Genomic DNA, 22,620 nt, shown 5'->3' on the forward strand with positions numbered 1-22,620 from the left:
AGTTAGTGTAGCTGGAAAATACTCAAAGAAACCTCAATGAGAAAATAAAGACTAAAATAAAACTCACAAAGAAGAATTTCAGCATTATGCGTAAGTGCACAACAGATGATTGAAATAACTTTTAGTTACAGTGATCATCCCAAAAAGTCATGATTTTCACATTCCTCCTCTATTACAGTAATTCTGGTATAGTAACTGTATTCGATACATAAATGATCTTTTAATGCTGTTCTTCAAATAACTAATGTCCGAATATGGGTACTGTGATTGCAGAAATTCGTTTAAGTTGCTGAAGTATGTATAATTTTATATATAAACAGCAGAGAGCTAAACCAAAATATTTTGTGTGGCTTTAAAAAAAGAGGCTAATCACTAAGTCATTAGAATTCTCTCTTAAAAACAAATAATAGAAAATTGATTAATACTTTTTGATTTTCCTATTTGTATTATGCAGACGAGAAATTCTCTAAAAGAGTGCATATCTATAATAACACACAAATCGTCTGGAAGTCTTTTCATCTGTTGGTATTTTTCTCTATATATGCACAATCGTATATGCATGTATGTATATGTACACATATATATTTTTATTGTTTGATGTTTTTGAGATTTTAAATAGCATTGCATTCTCAGCCTAGAGGAACGACATGTAATATTGAATACTTAACCAAACATAATTCCTACCAAATGTCCTCATGCCAACTTGGCATCAAGCAGTGCAACAGTGTAATCATATGTACTTAATCATAGGCAGAAAATGCTAAAACAGTGAAGGAAAATCTCTTCCTTATGCATTTTATCTGAAAGCCTAAGTGGACATTTAAGTGATGCAGGGTAATAGCACAAAACATCATTATCGTGTTATTATATTCAGGCTTGAGTGGCACTGAAAAGCTGAATTTGTCTGATAAGAAATTCATATTGTTACATTTGATATGTTCTAAAATAATTACCATATTATCCATCGTATAGAATTAAATCTTTTATTCCAGGGAATGAAAAATAACCAAAGAACAGTCTGTTATAAGATGGTTCACACAACTAAAAACCCTCTTTTTAGTGGGATAATGAGAGAAAGAAAAATCTGTGGATGTGATTCAGATGGAACCCATTGCAATTAAATTTTCATTTTGAAAGGCAGTGTGTTTGAGATCCATTTTCCTCTCACCCTTTAACCTTGATAAATCCTCAGCACAGCTGTATACTGTATATAGAATGAAAGAGCATACCTGGGCAAAAAATTGTGTAATATAATGAAAACTTTATTAGACATTTCTGTGGAGCTAGACTGTGCTAATACTCAATCCTATAATTAATTTCAAATTAGGAACTGGTGAACTGGTTTGTTACTGCATCTTCTTGGTCTGTGTCCGATGAATGTGAAAGATATAAACTGTAATTTTATATCAGACTCGGTACCTGTGTTAAAGTGAGAAATACTGATAATGTTAGATGATTTATATCGTACTCTACTTCAAAAATCTGTGTAATCACATCAGAGTCTTAAATGGATGAGCATTTTTCCATAACTTATACATCCGATGTATTGAGTGTTGCAGTACTCTGCTGTCTTAATGCAGGAAATTCATTATCCAACATCTGCTCTAGAAGGCAGCTTGTCATATCACTGGTGACAACTAGATTCTATAATTTTCACTGGAGCAAATAGTGTATTTTCCCTATCAGCTCTCAGGGCTGAATAGCAAACAATTCAAATCATGGAGCAAAATAACCAAAGATGATGAACTCCAAAGATACTTGTTTTGCAGATAATTAGTCGATTGTATCAGATTTCCACAATGAGAAACAAAACCATTGTCATTAGGAGACAAAAAAGAATATAGTCTTTCTCAAAGGCTAGTGTGAAAATCATGTTCTAGCACTCCTCCTGTCCTAGTTAGAGTAGCCTGTAGTCTCAGATCATTGACATTATGCTAAGATAAAAGCTATTTGTTGAACTTTATATAGAAAATATTGCACATATTTCTTCTTTTCTAGTTTTAAACACTGAAGTTTTCCCATAAAGTAGGATTTTAGCCCTTAGTTGCTATAAAACAACTCTATTTTGCATGAATAAAACCACGAAGTATTTGGCAGTACAGAGGATCAGTAGATACATTTATGTCAACTGACGTAGTAGAAATATTTACAGTTAGAATACATTTCATTCAGGGAAGGACAAAACAAAATCCAAGCATTTTATTCCCAGAAAACAAATTGCAAAATGCAGTGCTGAATTTTTTTCTTGTTTGGTTTTGAATTTAAATGCATTCATTAAGTGTGTGAATTCACTTAGACTTTCTTAGATTTTGTATGCTATGGAACCGAATTGTTCATGAAGCTGCCTCAATATCATTCAAAGATGTAAAAAGGAAAAGGTAAAAATAAGTTCCCGTTTAAAATCCTGCCTTTAACTGCAGACAGACCTGGTTGTATATAAAAATGTTTCTTTGGCTGCCAGTGGTGTATGCCAAATGCCACTTTCAAAAACTCAGAATGCTCCTAACATGACTCATCAACATTTCTGCATTTGAAATGGCCATTTGAACTGAAAACAACAACAAAAAAAAACCTAAAGAGTTTTCCTTTCATTGGTGTAGTTTAGAAACATTCTGTGCTGAATCAAAATGTTTGATACTTCGTTGACTTATGACTGCTTAGAAACAGGAAAAGGAAACATGTACCATGTTGAAAAATCCAAATGCTTTTTCACAGCAATGAGCCCTAGTTCCTTGCAAAATCCGTGTTTTTGAATACAAGATGCACAAGTAAAGGAACAAGCAGATTTACAACTGTGTGCAAAAAGTCTTTTTTGTATCCAGTCTTTTGTGGCTGCGTGATCATGTACTTTCAAAACATGGCTGTGAATGCAGGCTGCCTTAGCAAAATACAACATGGCAATAAACCCTAGCAAGTGTTAGCTGGGCATTTTCTAATGTGATGGTCTGAAGCTTGCATGGCTAGAAAATCTCAGACCTAAAAGAAAGAGAACTACTATGAAGATTAAATTGCATCTTAAAGGAGGTGTGATTCTGTGAATGCAAATTAATTTACATTTTTTGCAGAGTGTGATGACAGCTGAACAGACTCTTTTTCCAAAATTACTTCAGCCCACATTTTGGGAGTGTGGAATTCAGCATAAGAAATGAGCCATTCTACTGCAGAATTTTGTATGGATTCCTAGTATGAACCTGAAACTTGCTTTTAAGCCATCAAATAATTTATAACATAGGACTTTTTTTCACAGAATAAGAATGTGGTTGAAGCTGGAAGGAATCTCCAGAAGTCATCTGGTTCAACCCCCTCTAGGTACCCAAGACTGTGTCCAGACAGCTCTTGAATATCTCCAGAGGTGGAGACTCCACAATATCTCTGGGCAACCTGTGCCACTGTTCAGAACCCTCACAGAACCAAAAAAAAAAAAAGAAAAAAAAAAAAGAAAAGAAAATATTGCATGATCAGATTGAATTTCATGTTTAAATTTGCAGTCTCCTCTTGTCCTGTCAGTGAGTGCTACTGAGTAGGATTTGGCTCCTTCTTCTTCATTCCCTCCCTTCAGATATTTTTGCACATTGATGAGATCCCCCTAGAGACCTTCTGCTCTCCAGGCTGAACAGCCCCAACTCTCATAGCCTCACCTCATGTCAAAGATGCCTCAGTCCCTTCATCATCTCCGTGATTCTATGGTGGACTCACTCCAGTAGCTCTGTGTCTTTCTACTTGGAAGTCTAGCACTGGGCACAGCCAGCTGTGGCCTCTCCAGTGCTGAGCAGGCAGGAATGATCCCCTCCCTTGACCTCCTGGCAGTGCTCTTCCTAATGCAGTCCAAGATGCCAGTGGCCCAAGGGCACGTTGCTGGTGCCTGGTGAGTTTGTTGTTCACCAGAGCCCCAAAGTCCTTTTCTGCAAAGCTTCAGGAAACTGCTTTCAGGACACTGAGCCTCCAGCAGGTGCTGGTGCCTACATTATTCCTTCCCAAACTTTGCACTTCTTGTCTAAATTCATGAGTTTGCTCTTCGCCCATTTCTCAGCATACCAGGATCTCTGAATGGTGGCACAGCCCCTCTTCCCTGTTGTGTGTCCCCTGTGAACTTGCTGAGGGAGCGCTCTGTTCTGTCATCCACTCATGAATAGAGTTGAACAGTGCTGGGCCCAGTGCTGACCCCCTGGAGCACAGCACTGGTGACTTGTCCCCTGCTGAACTTTGGGCCACTGATCACAACGCCTGGGCCCACTCCCAAACTCTTGAGAACACAAGTTCACCTGCTCACATCATTCTAAAAATTATTTTCTACTTTAAAAATGCTCATCAGTGCTTGATAATCTGATGTCTCAATGGGATTATGGGAGTTTTCTTGGTGACGTGTGGAAATTCTCTTTTCCAAATCTTCAGACTTGTGGCCCTGATGAGAAGAGAAAAAAGTGTTAGTAGGAGTTAATTAGGAAGAAACAAGTGGTTTTTTCCGAAAACAGAAAACAAAATTATAATTCTACTAACTGTAAATGATGTTTGGGGAAATAGAAAATTCTGAAATTACACCATGCCAAGAGACACAATGGGATACAGAAGACATACTCTAATTAGTCACGCTTCAGTCTTCCACCAGTCCCTGAGCTCAGATCAGATGTTTCGGTTTAAAAAAAGATACGGGGAAAAGGCAACATTTTCCCATTACTATGTTGACTGTATAAAACTCAGTTGATGGTGGATTGCACTGCATTCTGTAGCACATATAGCCTTTAGCCTTGTTCTGGATATTATAAGTTGCTGCTGGGAAATGGCTCTAGAGAGAAGCAGGTAAGATTGCTTTGCCAATGAAACAAAACGTGGAGAAATGTGGCATGCTCCTGGTTTGTGCAGAGCACCTGGCAGTGTTTGAAATGATACTGGATCAATTTCTATGGTGTATCTTTAATTTCTTTATATCTAGGTTTATGCTTAAATGTTCAACAAGAACTGATATATTTACAAAGATTCTCCCAGACAGTTGGCCTCTGCCAATCTGAAATCAGCCCACCTGAAGGCCATCAGGTGAAATTTCCACTTAAAATGAAAAGACTTGGTGCATTTCCCAGATGGTTGCAGAAATGTGGCATTTGTAATGCTGGGCTTGTATTAACAAAGAGTTGTTTGGAGGTTTCTAAATATTGAAAAAACTATAGGCTATGCTTGGTAAGAGAGGAAAACTGACTTGCTGGTCAGTAATATACATTGTGGTATTAAAAAAGGTTCTTCTAACAGCTCTCTCAGCTTACTCTTGCTTCAAAATATTTTTCATAAGGATATGGATCATAGTTCTTACTATATTTCAGGAGCATAGAAGACATTCAAGGGCAGCGATTTTTTACAGCAGAATCCAGAATGTCCAAAAAAAAGGTGAAATTAAATGAATTAAACTTTTGTTTTGCTTCTTTCTACAGAAGGAAGTATAGGGTTGGGATTGGCATGCTTTTGGGGTTCTTGAGATTGAAGAATCCTGGGACAAAGGACAGAGCTGGCCAAATATTTCTAAATAAAAATAAATTTCCAGTCATGCAGTTAGCATGAACATGGTGATGGTGATTATCCTGAGAACATTTTTTGGAAATTAGTGTCGAATTCCTCCTTTAGCAGAGATAAAGAAAAGGATGTTCAAAGAAAAGAGTACAGGCAAGAAGAGGTGTCTGACATCTGTCTTCTCATAGTTATTTGTGTAGAAAAATAAAGCTAATGGCTTTTTTGCTAGTGAACAGACCTACAGGGGCAGACTTGAGAGCAGTTAAAATTTCCCAGTGATTTCCCTAAAATCACCAAGCTGAGTGATGAAAAAATACGGGTTTTTAACAGCAATATCCAGTATGTTAATTCTCAGCATGCCTTAGTGAGGCTCTGGCATGATATCAGGAAAGCCTGGACATGAAAATTTCAGGTTAAGACATAAATTTTCAACCCAGGTTATTTATAGAAGGTTTAAGGAAACCAGGAGAATCGTGAGGTTTTTACCCAATCCACTTAGCCCAAGCAGTAATGAGTGTAAATAACTGTAGGTTACTGAGACCTGCCCAGCAGAGAGCTGTATTGGAGACTTTAATCTCATAAACCCCAGGTCTGGAAAGCTTAAGTTCAATAAAATAATCTACCTTTGCTGCTAAGTAGGATTAGTTGCAGCCACTGGAAACTGAGAATACTCAGCACCTTGAAGTCATATCTGTTTGCCTTGGCTTGCTATGCTGAATATAAATGCATAATGAGATGTTGATATCCAGTGCCTGTCCAGATTAATCATTGGAACACATGGCAAACACTTTAAATTAAATTAAATTAAATTAAATATATTTTTGTTTTAATTAAATACATTCCAGTTAAAATAATTGATCATTGAATTACAAAAAAAAAAAAAGAAAATTAGTCTCAGTTCATTCCATTTAATTCCATTTATAGCACTCTTTCCTTCAAAAAAACAAGTGATGCAGTTATTGCCATTTTTTATTGTTATTTTTTAGTGTCCACTCATATTTTCTATGATGAAGTGAAGTATTATATTGAAAGATGAGGTGTTTAGTTTTCCTAAACTTGAAACATTTGTTTAAATTTAGAACATTTTTCTTGAATTGAATGGAAAACCAGAAGGATTGTGTAGCAAAGATTTCTACCATGCTTCTAAAATCCATAATGTAGAATTGGGTTAATTATGGTTAAATAATAATTTGGAACTTATGGGTTCACAATCACTTACTCAGTTCCACATAATGCCAATGTAAGTCCATATAATTTTTGGTTGGAAGACATGCAAAGTAAGGTGACAGATATTTACCTATATTTTGATGTTAAGATAGCTCACCACAGACTTTCCAGCAGTATACAAGACTGCAGGAATCATCCTGCAGGTAAAATTTTTTGTATTCACATCACAACTGAGGCTTATTAGCACTACCTATTATTTTTAGATAAAAAATAAATGAAGTCACATTTTTAGCTCTTTGACTAAAACCCTTCTGTCTCCACAGTTTGTCACCTGCCCAGCTTGTAGTCACAGAAGTGCACTGAAATCAGCAGGGTCTTTTTTCATAGTTAAGAATATAGGGTTGATTTCAAACCCCAGTTGTGATTCTGCAGTGAAATCGGGTGAGACTTGAGATCATCAGACAGCAAGGCTCTGGGTGCCTGTTTTGGGTGTGTTTGTGGGGTTTTATGAGTGAGATAATTGTCCTAAGTACTGAACATAGGTGGAGTACATGGCACTCACACATGGGCTCTGAACAAACATTCCATATTTGTGCTGAATGGGAAATGTGCTTGGAAAATTCAGCTTATGTGGCACTTGCTTAACAGCTGCTGGCATCCACTTTGCAGATGGAATTAGTGAGTCCCTTTAAGGTGGCACTGAGCTCAGCAAAGTTCTTCAGAACATAGGAGTTGTGCTTACTCATGTAACACCTCCTCAATCCGCCCTTGTGTTTTAACGTTAAAAAAGAAAAGGTGAGACCTTAAGTCTCATTTCCTAATTACTCAACCGTATTTTCACTATCCCAATTCAGACTGTGACTTTAGGAAAGGAAATTTGTGGCCAGGATGATGTTATCCATATAACTAGTTAATAGTATTGACTTAATAACCAGTCTTCAATATATGCTGTATTTTAAATATCTATACTTGCTTTCACATAGATTTAATAAGCAATTACATAAACTTCTTTCTTTACCTATTTAGGAAAGACTGAAGAATATAGTTCTAATAGAAAAGAGTGATTTACATCTGGCTTGGAGAATGTTTTGTGAGGATTCCTTTCCTTTTCACCCAGTCATAACGAGTGCATTTTCTGCTATAAGGAAAAGAAAAAAAATCTCTATGAATAAAAAAGAAAGTAACTTAATAATTCCCTTTTTGAAGATTTCTGACTCGTAGCACAGAATTGAACTTATTAAGGCTTTTCTTTGATACGAGTCCAGATTAGTAGCTGCAAAGAGACCTAGACATTTTGATACATTTCAGTGATGCATATTCTAATAAGCAGGGAGGACAATTATATATGTTCTTGTATGCTATTATACAAATATTGTAAATATAAGTGTATATATGATATGAATATTAGAAATATTAAATATATAAGTAATATTAAAATATAAGTATTATCAAAAATATTAAAATGTTTTCAAGTGCAAAACTTCACAGAGTGCAGTAAGGAGCTAGGTAGGGTCACTTTTCAAGTACTTTGATATGTCTGTAACAGTATAATGTGTAGTGGAAAGAAACTGAACACTTGTCTTCCAAGCCCATTTTACCTTCTTCCCCTTTTTTCCCCATTCAGTACCATGTATAATTACTGATCCCATTTCTTGGAAAAGATAGAAAACTATTGAGTACTACTTTTATTATGAGAAATGTGTTCAGATATCAGGAAGTTGGAGTTTAATCTTCAATGCTAAGATTATCATCATGAAACTCTTTAAAAGTTTAGAATAAATTCCATCATGTTACGTTTCAAGAAAAATAAACAATTTTTAAGAAAATACACCAATGGACTGGAAAGTCAGAAATGGAGTTGAATAAGTTACATGGTAATGAATCTAGTATTATGTAGAAAATATGATAGTTAAGTTTGACTTATTTTTGTGGCATTTACATCTCTCAGTATGCCTGTGCTTTTCCTCTTGAAAATACAGTTTGCATCCATGCCCAGTGAATATCATTAGGGTTACCTAATGTAGGAATATATCATGTTTGGAGCAACACTATAGTGAATGCAAAAGCTGGGAGGAAGTACAGACTCTCATATACTAAATGGAATATCTTGCTATAAATGCAACTGTTTGGAAGCTGTTTTTCTGCTTCTGGATGCTGTTTATAAATAGATTTTTTTACTTGTAGGTTTCCTGGCAGCATTCCATATGACAGCCTACATCTCCTCCTCTGCTTTACTGCCACTTCTGTGATTAATAGCTGGGCTTGGTCTTCAGTTGTTTCTGTTCAGTTATTTTCAGTGAGCAGGTAGACACAGCAGCCATGAAGAAATGTAAGAAGCAAAACGTCTTTTTGCCTCCTAGTAATAAGCAGGAATTAGATAATATTCTGTTAACAGAAAAAAAAAATTAAAAATATGATAATTCTGTTAAAATACCTCAACACCTTCTTCAACACATGATACAGAGAAAAAAGAGGAGACACTAAAACACTATAAATATCCTGGTGGATAAAATCATTTAAAGGGTTTATGCAATAGCAAAATGAAATATATTCAACTTAAATAACTGATATAGAACTGGTTACATTTTTATCATGCTAGATATTAAATTGTTTCGCTTAAAACTCTGATCATACTTTCACCATACTTTCACCTAGATCTGGCTGCATTAATTTTTTACTGTTTTATACTTTTCATTCGTAATCTTTCATATACCATATGTTTTAAGGAGAGCAGAGAGACTTGGGAATGAGTATATCTGTGCTTGGTACATGGTCTAATCTTTCCTTTGTAAATTATTTTCTACCTCTTGTTATTCCTTGTTATTTCCTTAATAATTTTTCCTTTTGTCTCAAACCTCATTCTCATAAAAACCAAACATAAAACGTCTTACACCTGATGCATACCCTTCTAATGGGATTATGAAATCAACTATTTTAAACCTATGTATTTGTTGATAATTTTTTGAGCTTGCCATTTGCTTTGGTTTTCCACTGTCATGATTTCAGCTTTTCTTGTTTGGTACGTTTCTTTTCCTTTCACTATTGCTTATTTATTTATTTATATCTACTCTTTGGTACATGATATTAGGCCTAAACTTCAGAAAGCTAAATGTATATTATTTTAAAATTTTTAATTTCTGTGACAGTTCAGACAGTGACCCTGGGATTCAATAGCAACATTCTTTCACTGTCTTTTCCTCATGCTTATTGAATTTAGTATCGAGAGGGGGACTCCTCACATACCTGCTTGTTCTCCTGTGATTGTCCTCTGTACCATTACACTGGCTATCCATAAATCTGTCAGCAGTGAAACCAATTTAGATTATAGCAGTTCAAACCAAGCAGATTGAAAATATCTTTGATTCCAGTAGTGAAAATTGCTCTTATATTTTTATGATGCTATTACAGACCATCTTCCTAGCATGAATCTTTTTTTTTTCCTTACTATGCAAAAAAGTATTGGCACTGGATGGGATGTGCTGTGCTGCTTAGTTTGGGTCAGTCAGATTTCTGTGTAGGAGGAGTGCATGAAAAATAGAGATACTGTGTTTTCTGTCTCGACCTCTGGCTAGGGAAAATGCCGAGGCACTTCTGCTGCCTTCCAAAGCCAAGCCCTCATGGCAGCCTGAGGTTCCCAGAATGAGTTTCTGTCTCCATCCTTTCTTTTGCTGTCAGCCCAGCTGTGCCACCAGTTTGTTCTCTGCCAATCAGCTGTGCCAGGAGTGGTGGTTCTGGTGCAGTGCCATCAGGAGTGGAGACAATGCTGCTCCAGCCATCAGTGACCTAGGTGGTCTTGTTTATTCTAAGCCTACAAAAAAACTTCATAGACACAAACTATGGCTAAATTGGATGATCAGAGAGATATTCAGGGTTCCTAAAAGGTCCTGCGTGCAGCAGAATCTAGAAGACAACCTGGGTTAGTCTGGAGCAATCAGTTTTCTGGGAAAATGGAGGACCAAACACACAGGACATGCTACCGTTCCCACAGCTCCTCTGTCAAGAGAGTGCTGACTATAATGAAACACTCTTCTGCCAGCTTCTGCTCCCAGGATGTTACAACTGGGTCTGTGGTAACTGGAATTTAAGATATTCTTTATCTCCTGACTTATGGTTATTAACAGATTTCAGTATATGCTAGCAGAATAATTAAGAAATTTTTGCTCTGCATCTGTAAAATAGACTTAGTGCTTGCCAGGACAGTCCTTACTCCAAGGACAGTTCACGTTATCATAATCCTGTATTGCAATAAGTAAAAAAAACACTAAAATTGATTTAAAAACTAGTTCCTGTGTCATGTATCAAGTTCCATTCCAATGTATTATATGCTATCAGCCTGTACAGATGGGATTTTTTTTAAGTTCTGAAATTATTCAGAAGCTGTAAAAGAAAGGGCACTCCACAGACCTGTATTAAGATACTTTCTTGCCCAGATTTCTCATTCTTGATTGCCCTTTCTAGTCTCCTCAGGTGGAGCAGCATATTTTGTTTACTGTGCCACATGGGACTGAGGGAGCGTGGCTGTAGCCAGGCTGTATGAGACAGGCACACTAAACAAGAGTAAACACGTTTGAATTTCGTTGGCTGCTGGTGCCATCCCTGCTATCCTTGACTAGAGAGCTGCAAACCTACAGCAGTGGGTCATCAGGAGGCAATCTGGGTCTCATGTGGCATAGCTGGAATTAAAAAAAGTTGCATATGTACTATGTATAGCTTGTTACTTGTGTTGGCTTCAATGTAAATTATAGCAGACAGTTACTCCAGCCTTAAGAGCAGGTAATGATCTCATTAGTTGCAGAGCTTCAGCAAACAGCTGGAGAACAGTGGCAGTCCTACTCCTCTCCCTGCCTCCTTTGAAACAACTGGGTTTTCCTGGAGGAAGACCAGCCATATCACATCCTTTACTTCCTAGAAGTCAGTGTAAACATCCAGCAGGAATCCATAACAATTTCTTTAGGATTAGGTGGCTGCACAACTCTTCCTGTAGCCTGCTGTATGCCCTCTGTTCATATTACCAATTCCCCTCTTATAAGTCTCTTTCAAGTGACAGCTGTAAATGAGCACAAGTTTCTGGCAGCCAGAGCTCACTTGGAATTAAATTCAGGGATAGGGAGCTGTCAGCTAACTGGCTTCTGTGGCAGCATAGCTGTCATTTGGATGAATTACAGACCACAGTATCCATTTGTGTGGGGCCTCTGAGCAAGAGGGGTGGAACAAATCGGGGTAAATGGCTGAAATTTAATACAAGCTTTTGCAAGTTCTTCAAAACCTAGGCACCCATCTTCATTGTGGTTATTTTGTGTGGTTAACAGCATTTCCATGTAAAATGCAATAATCTTCTGTTGAAAGGTCTATTCAGTATGAAAAAAAATAAACTTAAATTGATTATACAATTAGCTGAGACTTACTTTGCTCTGTTCTGTCAAAGACTAAAATATCTGGCTTAAAGTTTCTTAGTACTTTGCCTATGCATAATTTCCACTCTGGGACTGGCAGCTTCTCTTCAGATGCCGAGGAGCAAACACCCCCTCTCTTCTACACTGCTTATAGAGAGCAGTGCCCCATGCTGATGATGCCAGGCAGATTTAATTGTGCATGCTCAAAGAGAAAAATGACATCCACGCTTGGGTGAGTGCTCTCTGTGGCAAGCTGACAAATCCCCCAGCTGTCAACTAACCTCAAAGGCAAGTGTACGTGGCTCTAGCTTATGTCTGCTTGTTTTCTGCCCATAGGCATTTAGAAGCTGAAACTCATATTGGCTGCAACACATTCAAACTGCTACTCAAAGAAATGTATGGTCTATTTTATGTGTTTCGATCTCTAAGGGTGATATATACAATTAAGGTTTATTTTTCAGACAGACTGTAAGCAGGTAAAGACAGCACCTTTTTGCATACGGATCAAGTGAAAATGCATAACGCTTACGGCTATGGATCTGGCTAAGTTGCTGATTGCTTAGAGAAAGTAATTTCTTCCTTGGGCTCAGATGGATTATATTTATATTTTTATGTGTTTATTGGGGTCTGCCAGAGAACTGCATGCAAACAAAATGGCCTTACTTGAGTGCCAGTGTATGTGGGCAAATGTGAGGTGTTGCTAATGCAGAACTGGAGTCATTTTGGCAGAAGCTTTGTTACTTGTGGTGCACTGCAGGCTGTCCATCGAAGCCCATCATTACCTGGCACCTATGCTCTGGTGTGATAACCAGGACAATCTGTGAATGGGCAAAGAGCCATCCTAACAGATGGCTTTGACTGTAGGTAACCAGGAAACCATGCATATACATTAAACATGGGTTCAGTAAGCGTGTGTGTCATCTAGGAATATCAAAACAGCTGTGGGGTTTGAGCTGTGGAGAACATATGCCATACCCATCAGACACCCAGGGAGGGTGGGCTAGAGCCAGTTCTGATAAACTTTGTAGGGATTGCTTGGTTGGGCATGGTCTCAGCTACAGATGAATCTCGTGTTTTACAATGGACTTCAGATTAGTATTAGAAAGACAAAGCATGAAGCGTAAAGTGCAGTTCACAGAATCATAGAATGGCTTGGGTTGGAAGGCACCTTAAAGATCACCTAGTAGCAACCACCTCCCACTAGACCAGGTTGTTAAGAGCCCCATCCAACCTGGCCTTGAACACTGCTAGGCATGGGTCGTCCACAACATCTCTGGGCAACCTGTCCCATTTCCCTACCACCATCACAGTAAGGAATTTTTTCCTAATATCTAATATAAACCTACTCTTTCAATTTCAAAGTAGTCCTGTCACTTTGTCCCTTCTAAGAAGTGTCTCCATCTTTCTTATATGCTCCCCTCAGGTACTGGAATGACACAATTAGATCACTCTAAAACCTTCTTTGTACCAGGCTGAACAATCACAGCTCTCAGCCTTTCGTCATAGCAGAGGTGCTCCAGCCCTTTGATCATCTTGGTGTCCCTCCTCTGGGCTCACTCCAACAGGTCCTTATCCTTCCTGTGCTGGGGACCCTGCAGGTGGGGCAGCAGCCATTCCCTCACCCTGCTGACCACGCTGATTTTGGTGAAGCCCAGCATAATGTTGGCTTTTTGGGCTGGAAGTTGACACTGCCAGGCCAGCCTCTCATCCACCAGTGCCCCCAGGTCCTTCTCATCAGGGCTGCTCTCCATCTGTTCATTCCCACAGCCTAGATTGATACCAGGGATTACCCTGACTCAGTTGCAGCAATTAATTTACATGCCCACCTCAGGCACTGTCTCACCCAAACTTTAATGATGGAGAGGGCTATCCAATCTACCTGGCACAATTGTTCTAAGTGTCCTAACCCGACACTGATAGATGCTATTGATATGTGCAGGAAGAAGTTCAATATGTTTATATTTCAGTGCACTGGAGTTTTAGAACAGGATTTTAAAATATAAAAAAGTAACAAGGAATGCAAAATATCTCTTGTCAACTCAGGATTTAGTTTGTCAAGTACTTTGAGTACTAAGCAGCCAGTACTATTCTTTATTGTAACAATCTAATATTAAAGCACTTAAGTAAAAAGTGGGAATTCCAGAGTTCTTGGCATCTTCAGTGTACTGAATTGCAGATCCTGACCCCATGAGTCCAGATAAGTGGTTCTCACTATGCTCTGAAGCTGAAGCATAGCACAATTTACCATTGTAAGGCTACAGAGAACACAAAGAAGCAGGGGACTCCAGGAACTGCTCATCATCAGTTACTTGCACAGTGTTTTTTTAGTGCTTCCCCGTACACAGAAGGGGCATGTGGACGATGTCTCTTTTAGTGTCCAAAATCAGAATGTATCTAAAACCAAAAAAAACCGAAAAGGGCTATATTCCCATCACCTAGATCCACCTAAAATTCACTGTGTCTTCTGTGTCCTATTTTCTGGCTGTGAGTTTTCTGAAGCATGTACTCAATGGAAATTTTAGCCTAATTGGAATTTAAGCTGCCTGAAAATAGCCCCAAGGCAGCACCAACAGAATTTAGGGGAGATTGTCTAGCTTCAGTGAATCTGTGCAAATGCAGAGCCTTGGAATTCTTTTGCTGATGTGAGGAGCTGGGCAGGATGCAGAAATGCTGCAGGAGTCCAAATCCACCTCCTGTTCTCTTTCTGCTGCCTGAGCACAGGAAGAGAGTGTGGCAAGATGGGCAAACATATGTCTGGGAATGTGGTGCTCTATGCTGGCAACACAGAGCTTCAGAGGATATTACATGCGTGGGAGTGAAAGAGTGTGCCCTATTCATGCTTCAGAATTGTCAGTGTGAAATATTGTGATTATCATTTTAGATTTGACATGTATAACTCTGCATTCTTAAGGTAGTTTAAATGTAACCTAAATCATTCTTCCCCTAACTATCTGGTAAGAATGAAATTCAGCTGTCACAGATAAGAGTAATGATATTTATTAATAGAATTATAATAGAACTTAAATGGGATGAGTACATCAGGACAGGAGATCACTGTCCTTAAGGGATTGATTTATCCTTGACTTCTATGAGCCTTTGTTATGGTAATGATAGAAACAGATTTCCTAAATCCTTTCCGTCTTTCTATGCCTTACCCTTTGATTTCTTTATTAACTCTCTTTCCTTGTCACTACATGTTCTTGTTAATTCAGATCAGGTTTTGCAACTTGCATCATACTTTGCTGGTTTTTTACCAAAACGCTTTACTGAGTTCTGTAGCAGTTTATGTGCTTTCCCCTCTTTGCTCTGCCTCCTGTCAGTGCTTCCAGAACAGCCTGTGGGTGAGCTGCCACTGGCCAGACTCTGATGTCCTTTGGAAAACCTGCACATGGGTTTTCTCTGTTCTACAACACTCAAGGCAACCAACTTAATGAATCACTCCAAACCTTCATTAATAAGCATAGTTGTGGTAATTCGGGGTAAACATGTTGATGTTTTCTGGACTACTGAATGTTTTATCTAAACATGCAATTTGGTTTTTCAGGCATTTACATAAACATGGCAATTTATGGTGGCCCTGGGAGCTATGACTTCGCTGATTTTGAAAATCCTTCACCTTTCTAAAGTCAAGATATATGTTTAGGTGAATAGTCATGGGCATGGGTGGTTAGCTCAGTTAGTAAACTGACCGCCATGATACGAGTCGATTGCAGTCTCCTTATCAGCATTAAATGAAAAAGATGTTTATAGGTAGTAATGTCTTTAAGGATATAAAGAAGCGCAAAATATATAGGTTAATGTAGATTATCAGCTGTAAGAATAGCTATAAGGCTAATAGAAAGCTATTGGAAAAGCTGTGAAGTACAGGACATTTTTCATGAGCTTATTTTGATATAAAAAAGGAGGTTGTTTTTTGGTTTTTTTTCTGAAACAAATTATACTACTGTAGTGTGTAGCTACTTCCTTGTACTTTGTTCAGTATAGGTATGTCTTGAAACATCATGTACTCTTTCTTGGGACTAGATATTTATGAAACATCAGCAGCATAATTTTGCTCATGTGCTGGGCTCCGAACTCATGCAATTAAATATTCATCAGGATAGATACCCTGACTCTAGCTATACTTGTAGCAGCTATGAAAGATTAATTCAGTCTTACATTTCTTTTTAATGGAAGAGGCAAAACGAGTATTTCTGCTGAAAACTTCAGGTTTTAAGTTTAGAAATTATAATCCTTACTATGCTTTTTAAGGAGCCCATAAGATAAATTATCCATAAAGAGTTATATTTTTTAATTAAACCATTCTTTTTCAAGAGACTTGTCTCAGTATCTTCCTTTGGGAGTATTTGGCTGTCTTTACCTCATCATTTCAAAATACACTGTTTCTTAACTGAATGTGCAGCAGCTAATGTGCATGCTAAAACTAAGGGTATTTCACAACAGAATGGTGAAGTTTTGCAGATCCTGTTCTGTATTATAAATTTGATTTGGATTTTCTATTTTATTGATTTTAAGATTTTTAAATTATATTTTTACCTAAGGGAGTAATAGTTTGTGTAAGGCAATTTCTAGAATTCATTTATACAGCAATATTCCAAAAGAGAGGGGTTAAAGCAGCAACACAGAAATTCCAATTTCTGTCCCCTTGCAGGTCCCTTTATTTTAGTGGGGTTTTTTTGGTTGGTTTTTTTGGTTGGTTTAGTTTTTTTTTTTTCCTTTTCCTTTTGTTTGTTTGGGTTTTTTTTATTTTCCCCCACATTTTCCTCTTACAAAATGTACCTACATTATTAATGAAGTTCGGTCTCAGCACCAGTGTGGAATCTGGAGGGTAAACTCAGTCAGCAAGTTTGAAGTCCTAATCCTTGTAAAGCCAGTATGAATAACAGATGATACTAAAAGGAGGGCACAGTAAATGGCACCTGTTCTAACAATTGCTGTAAATGTGATCTCATTGATTCTGTGTTTTTCCCTCTGTATTTTACAGAGCACATTGATTTAGAAGATGTCTTTGGCTTATAACTATTAGTGTTAGAAGAATAGAAAAATGTACAAAAAGATTTGGGGATGGTATGAAATTAAAGCCATTATCTATTTTATTATCAGATTAGGGATTTCCAAATAAAATAAATAATTTTATTTTTAATAATAATTGTGCTGCAATTATCATGCGCTATATTGTATAAATAGGGGTCTTTTCTGAATTTCATTAATAGATTTTTCTCCAGCTACATTCTCTAGAAATTAGAAGAGAAATTGTGACCAGGCCTAAACTCTAACAAACACAGCAGGATCAGGGTCATATCTTTAAACAAATTTCCTGGGCCTCCTTAGGAAGGAGAAGGAGCGAGCAAGGCCTCAGTTCTAGCTCACTGTTGGCTTGGCCTTTAACTTGGCTAAAAGAAGTGTCACGTGTAATGCATTTTCAGGTCCTTGCATGACAGTCAATGGCAGTTGCCTGTGGAAAGATGGAAGGACAGAAGAGCTGGCATTCAATAATCCTTTCTGTTTTGAAACAATAATTAGCTGTCACGCAGCTGTGCTGCCAGTGAGCTGGCTGCTGCAGTGGACTTTGAATACAGTGATCAGCCTGTAAAAAGCTAGATAAAATGGAAGGAAGCTAAAAAAAAAGGAATTTCTGACAAAGGAATTTAGACAAACATAAAGTAAGTAAATGTGTCCATTATTGTGTATTATAGTGGATGGGACACTCTAGACAGAAAAGAGCAGCTTCAGGTTCACAAGCATTGGTCTTCATGGGGGACTTCAACGTTCACATCTGTTGGAGGGACAACGCAGCAGGGCAAATGTGCTCCTGGAATGCACTGAGGATAACTTCCTTCTCCAAGTGTTAGAGAAGCCATTGGGAGACACTCTATGCTGGACTTCATTCTCACCAACAGGGAGGGGTTGGTAGGAAAGGTGAAGCTCAAGACTGGCCTGGGCTGCAGTGATCATGAAATGATGGAGGGAGTTCAAGAGCCTTAGGGCAGGGAGAAGAGTGCAGAGCAAGGTCTGGCCTGGACTTTAGGAGAGCAGACTTTGGTCTCTCCAGGGAACTGCTTGGTGGAGTGGGATAGAGCCCTGGAATGAAAAGGGGCCCGACAGTCATAGTTAATAATCAAAGATCACCTCTTCCAGTCAGGCATTCCAATGAAGAGGAAGTCAACATGATGTCCATGTCAGGGGGCTTGGAATTAGATCTTTAAGGTCCCTTCCAACCTAAACCATTTTATGAGTCTGTGATTTTATTTTGTATCAGTAAGAAAAGGAAGTTCATCTGGTGTTCTGTTCATTGAGCCAACAGAAATTGCAGTGCTGAAGTCAATACCCTGTTCTTGGAATAGGCCTATTTTATTTCATTTAACAAATTTTCTATAGTAAACATAGCTTTGTTACTTGACTTTTACATTCACTGGCTAATTGGTATTGAATTAAATCATCCAGTCATTCTAATGTGCAATATAAGGTAGAATTTGTGTTTTAAGTGCATAAAGCCAGGGAAATTTGCCAAGAATAAAAAATTATTTATAAAACACTTGTTTCTTTGTCTAATTACAAGTCACTTGAAATTAGTGCTTTTTGTATGTGAAAGTCCATCTGCATTTTGCATACAGATACATTTCTGCTTGTTTATACCTTCTCTGCCTTTTGTGGGGCTTTTTTTGCATGTTCATGCTCTTTATGACCACCTTCACTGCCCATACATATACATTTTTCTGTCCATAGATTATGGGTAGTTGTCCAGACCCACGTGTTCAATTTTTCAGCATTCCAGTGATAATGCAGAACAATTCACTGAAATGCCATCCACGGAATTTCTGGTTTCAGTGGTTTGCCAGCTCAGTCAAAGCACAAAGTTTCAGAAAGTTTCACTGTTTGCATTTCAGGATTATAATGATGAAATTCGCCAGGAGCAGCTGAGAGAACTCTCGTATTTGAACGGTTCTGAGGATTCATCACGTGGACGGGGCATTCGAGGAAGAGGGATCCGTGTGCCACCTGCAGCTCCTTCAAGGTATAGTACCCTGAACTGTTATGTTAATATCTTTACAAAGTGTACACAATAGTAAAAAACCCCATTGTTAAAAAAAAACAAAAGCAAAAACAAAAAAAAAGACAGTTACATACATGTCCTGGTCAGTAAATCAAAATATTTGTTTTCTGTGTGATCTGTATTGTTGTAGATTTTCTGATGTACAGTTTACAGGGTACAGTGGGTGACAACAAATGAGAGCAGATTATGAAGACAGGAAAAGGATATTTCTGAGAAAGAATACTTTTATGCTAGTACTAAGGCAGTATGGTCAGTAACATAAAATGTTTGGTCAAAATAATAGTGTAGTCAGAGAAGGCCACATAGTCTAGGAAGAATTTTATTTTCCAAATAATTACTTTTTATACATATTGCAGCTATACTGTATGTATATACAAATATACCTATATATAAAAACTGCATTATATGTTATTTGTTGATGGGTTATCAGTTTTAAGTGAATTTGATTGGCATAATCTAAAAACATTGAGATGTGAATATGTCCAAGTATTTTTTCATATCTAAATAATATAAATCTCTGCTTGTTATTAAGGCCAGTATAAAATCTTAGAACATTCTCTCAGACTTGTTTTTCACTGTGAACCCTTAGGAACTTCATTGCTCCAGGCATCTAAGTTACCTAGCTACTTCTAGTCTTCTCTCCAAAGAGGTAATTTCAAGATAAGTCCTAAAAAAAAATGGACTCTTATTTTGAAAGAAATAGGATATGGGGATACCTTATGTTATGCTGACAGAGGAGTTCTGCAGTAAGTGAATGGGCTGATCTTTCCTATGACCTCTGAGGTTTTGTCCCTGAAGACGTCTATCATGTTTACCGCCAGTTTTTCCTACATGAGCTTTTTAGTTGGTAGTATGATGCACTTACACAGGATATTTTTGCAGCTGGCATTCATGACCATCTTCTACTCAAAGAGTTTCTGGGCTCATCTTCTTTACATCCAAGATCTCTGAAGAGCTTGACATAATAATGATGATCAGAATGTCACCGCAGCAAACTTGCAGCTTTTAAATTGGGTTCAAAGCACCCAAGAAAGATGTCCCTGCCCAAGGCATGAGGTTTTGACTAGAAGATCTCTGAAGGTACCTTCCAACACAAACCATTCAGTGATTCTGCAAGTCTAAAATCTCCTACTGAAACCTGTAGTAAAGTAATGGACATTGCAACCTAATGCAATGGGTTTGTTTGTCTCAGCAGGGAACAAACCACAGTTCCTACTGCTGCAGGAGACCTTAGTTCCATTCACAACTGTGCTGTCATGCATAGTTGCTATACCTGGCATTCACAGTCTTCCAAAAAGACAGCACACCCAGGAGCATACTGCTGTGAAACAAAACTCACAGACTGCTTCCCTGATTTCTGCCCCCCTCTATTTCATCGTATGTTTTTTTTAAACGGTAACAGCTTCTTCTGATTTACTAGTTTGTACAGCAAGGAAGATACAGCATAAATAGCCAGGTGGATGCTAAACCTCTTTCCATGCTTGTCTATATGCTCTCTTCTCTCTGTGCAGTGGGGGAAAGTAGAATCCCACACTACCAATCTTTTGTGCTGAACTAAACTAGACAGGAAAAAAAGTTATTCCTCTCCTTTTATATTCTTCATCTACTTTGCCTTGCAAGTTTCTGATGTCCTGCGATGTCTTCTGACAATCCATTTCTCCCACCCACCACTAAACATGAAAATTCGGGTGATGACTGCTCTTGTAAAGTACTTTGAAACTAACAGAAGAAGTTTCTCATTTTCTTCATCTTCTGGAACTGCTTTGGAGTTTCTGCAACCCTGTGAATTATAACGATTCAGAATTTTATTATCACCAGCAACAAGAGGATCAGGTGCAAAAGGCACTAGATGGTTTAAAAATAATGCCTTTCCATAATATGAGTTCTGCCTGAGATATTGCCTAAAAGTGCTTGACATTGTAGCTGCCAAAACCCCAGAGTTATATGATGCTTTAAATAGCAGTAAAGACGTGAGAGCCTTTAAAATGGGGAAGCACACGCATGTCTTCCCTCGCTGTACACGCCAGAGCGCTCATTCCCTTTTGCTCCCCGCAGGGGCCGTGGGGGTGCCATTCCTCCCCCGCTGCCAGGACGAGGTGCCCAGGCACCCCGAGGAGCGCCGGTGACGCGTGGAGCGCTCCCTGTCCCGCCGGTGGCCAGAGGCGTTCCCACCCCTCGAGCCAGAGGCGCCCCGTCCGTGCCGGGCTACAGAGCACCCCCGCCGCCCGCACACGAGGCCTACGAGGACTATGTAAGTAAATGCCTCCCTTCACAACGTGCGAGCCGAGCTCTGTGATGAACATCAAGTCCTTTCCAGATGGGATAGTCCAGGCAGAAAGCTCCTTTCTCTAACGCTTTTCCCCTGCAGGTGAACGACAGTCTGGGTGATGCAGTGTGTCTGCAGGCTCGTGCTGGGTGATGTGGCTTTGTAGATTTGTTCATAGCTTAGTTTTGGATATGAGACATCACACTGGATAGTTCTCGGGGTGTCAGAAAAGAGCAGTACAGATATTTTAAAATTTGTGTTGTATACTTAAAGTCAGTTTTTACGGTAACCGAGTTCCTAAGAATAACAGCTTATATCCTTTATGAGAAAATGGGCGGGGGGGTGAGGCATGTTGGTCTTCCAAATCCTTTCTATTACATATTTGTATTCAACACTGTGTTACAGATACATAATAAATAGAAATTCAGGTCGTTTTCATGAAAGTTGGTACAATAATGTGTCTTTAGCCAGGAGCGGTACTAACTGACTGCCACTTTTTCTTATGAGCTGTTAAAAATAATTGTGCTGTACACACCAAAGCTTTCAAGTCATCCTCATTAATGTTTCCTTCTGGAACTATCACCATAACAACAGATATCCAAATAGAGAAGAAAGTGCTATCAAATATGATGTCTGAATTTTTCCAGCTTGGCAAGTCCAAGAGTAAGATGAATATCCAATCTATTCCCTAATCCAACTACCAGGGAAAGATGCACTTTTATTCAATTAATAGTCTTCCTAGAACAGAAGAAGGGAAAATGAAACAGAAATTATTCTTTGTTGTTAAAGCTTCACTCAACCATGTGTATTTGTAGTGTAGTGGCTAGATCACTGTCATTTTAAATCAGGGATGCACATTCCGTTAATTCTGAAAATCACAACTGACCAACAGCAGCAAAACAGGAGGGGAAAAAGTCACTCCTTATTTGTATGAATATTATTTACCTCAACACAGTTTCCATTAATGAATGAGCTAAAAATCCTGCGAAGAAATGGAATTTCAAAACTATATGATTCCTTGACAAACAGTATATTATTGACTGTTAGTATCACAATGTATGAGACCTTCCTTTCTGTGCAGATACAGAACCCTTGTAATGTAAGATTAGGACTATAATTAAAGTGATTTCTTTTTTTCATGTACAGGACTAGTAAATGTCCTAGAGTATTAAGTATGTTTTAGGGAGCATTTCTTGCACTTTTTCTGGATGGTAAATATATGGAAAGCAGGGGGAGAAATTGAG

At 38.2% G+C, this 22,620-nt stretch overlaps 1 protein-coding gene across 4 annotated transcripts in view; it reads left to right on the forward strand.

The window, feature by feature from the left end:
• Positions 1-22,620, forward strand: part of KHDRBS2 (KH RNA binding domain containing, signal transduction associated 2) — a 349,112-nt gene that overhangs the window by 196,329 nt on the left and 130,163 nt on the right. For all 4 annotated transcript variants that reach the window (XR_015802677.1, XR_015802678.1, XR_015802679.1 and 1 more), the window contains exons 5-6: positions 18,944-19,071; positions 21,166-21,361. Coding sequence is in view for 1 of the 4 variants with exons in the window: in XM_088162239.1 (XP_088018365.1) it covers positions 18,944-19,071; positions 21,166-21,361 (324 nt within the window). In the remaining 3 variants the exon portion in view is untranslated. The remainder of the gene's footprint in view (positions 1-18,943; positions 19,072-21,165; positions 21,362-22,620) is intronic.

This window comes from Sturnus vulgaris, chromosome 3 (genome assembly GCF_052056855.1).
Source record: "Sturnus vulgaris isolate bStuVul1 chromosome 3, bStuVul1.hap1, whole genome shotgun sequence".
NCBI classification, from domain to species: Eukaryota; Metazoa; Chordata; class Aves; order Passeriformes; family Sturnidae; genus Sturnus; species Sturnus vulgaris.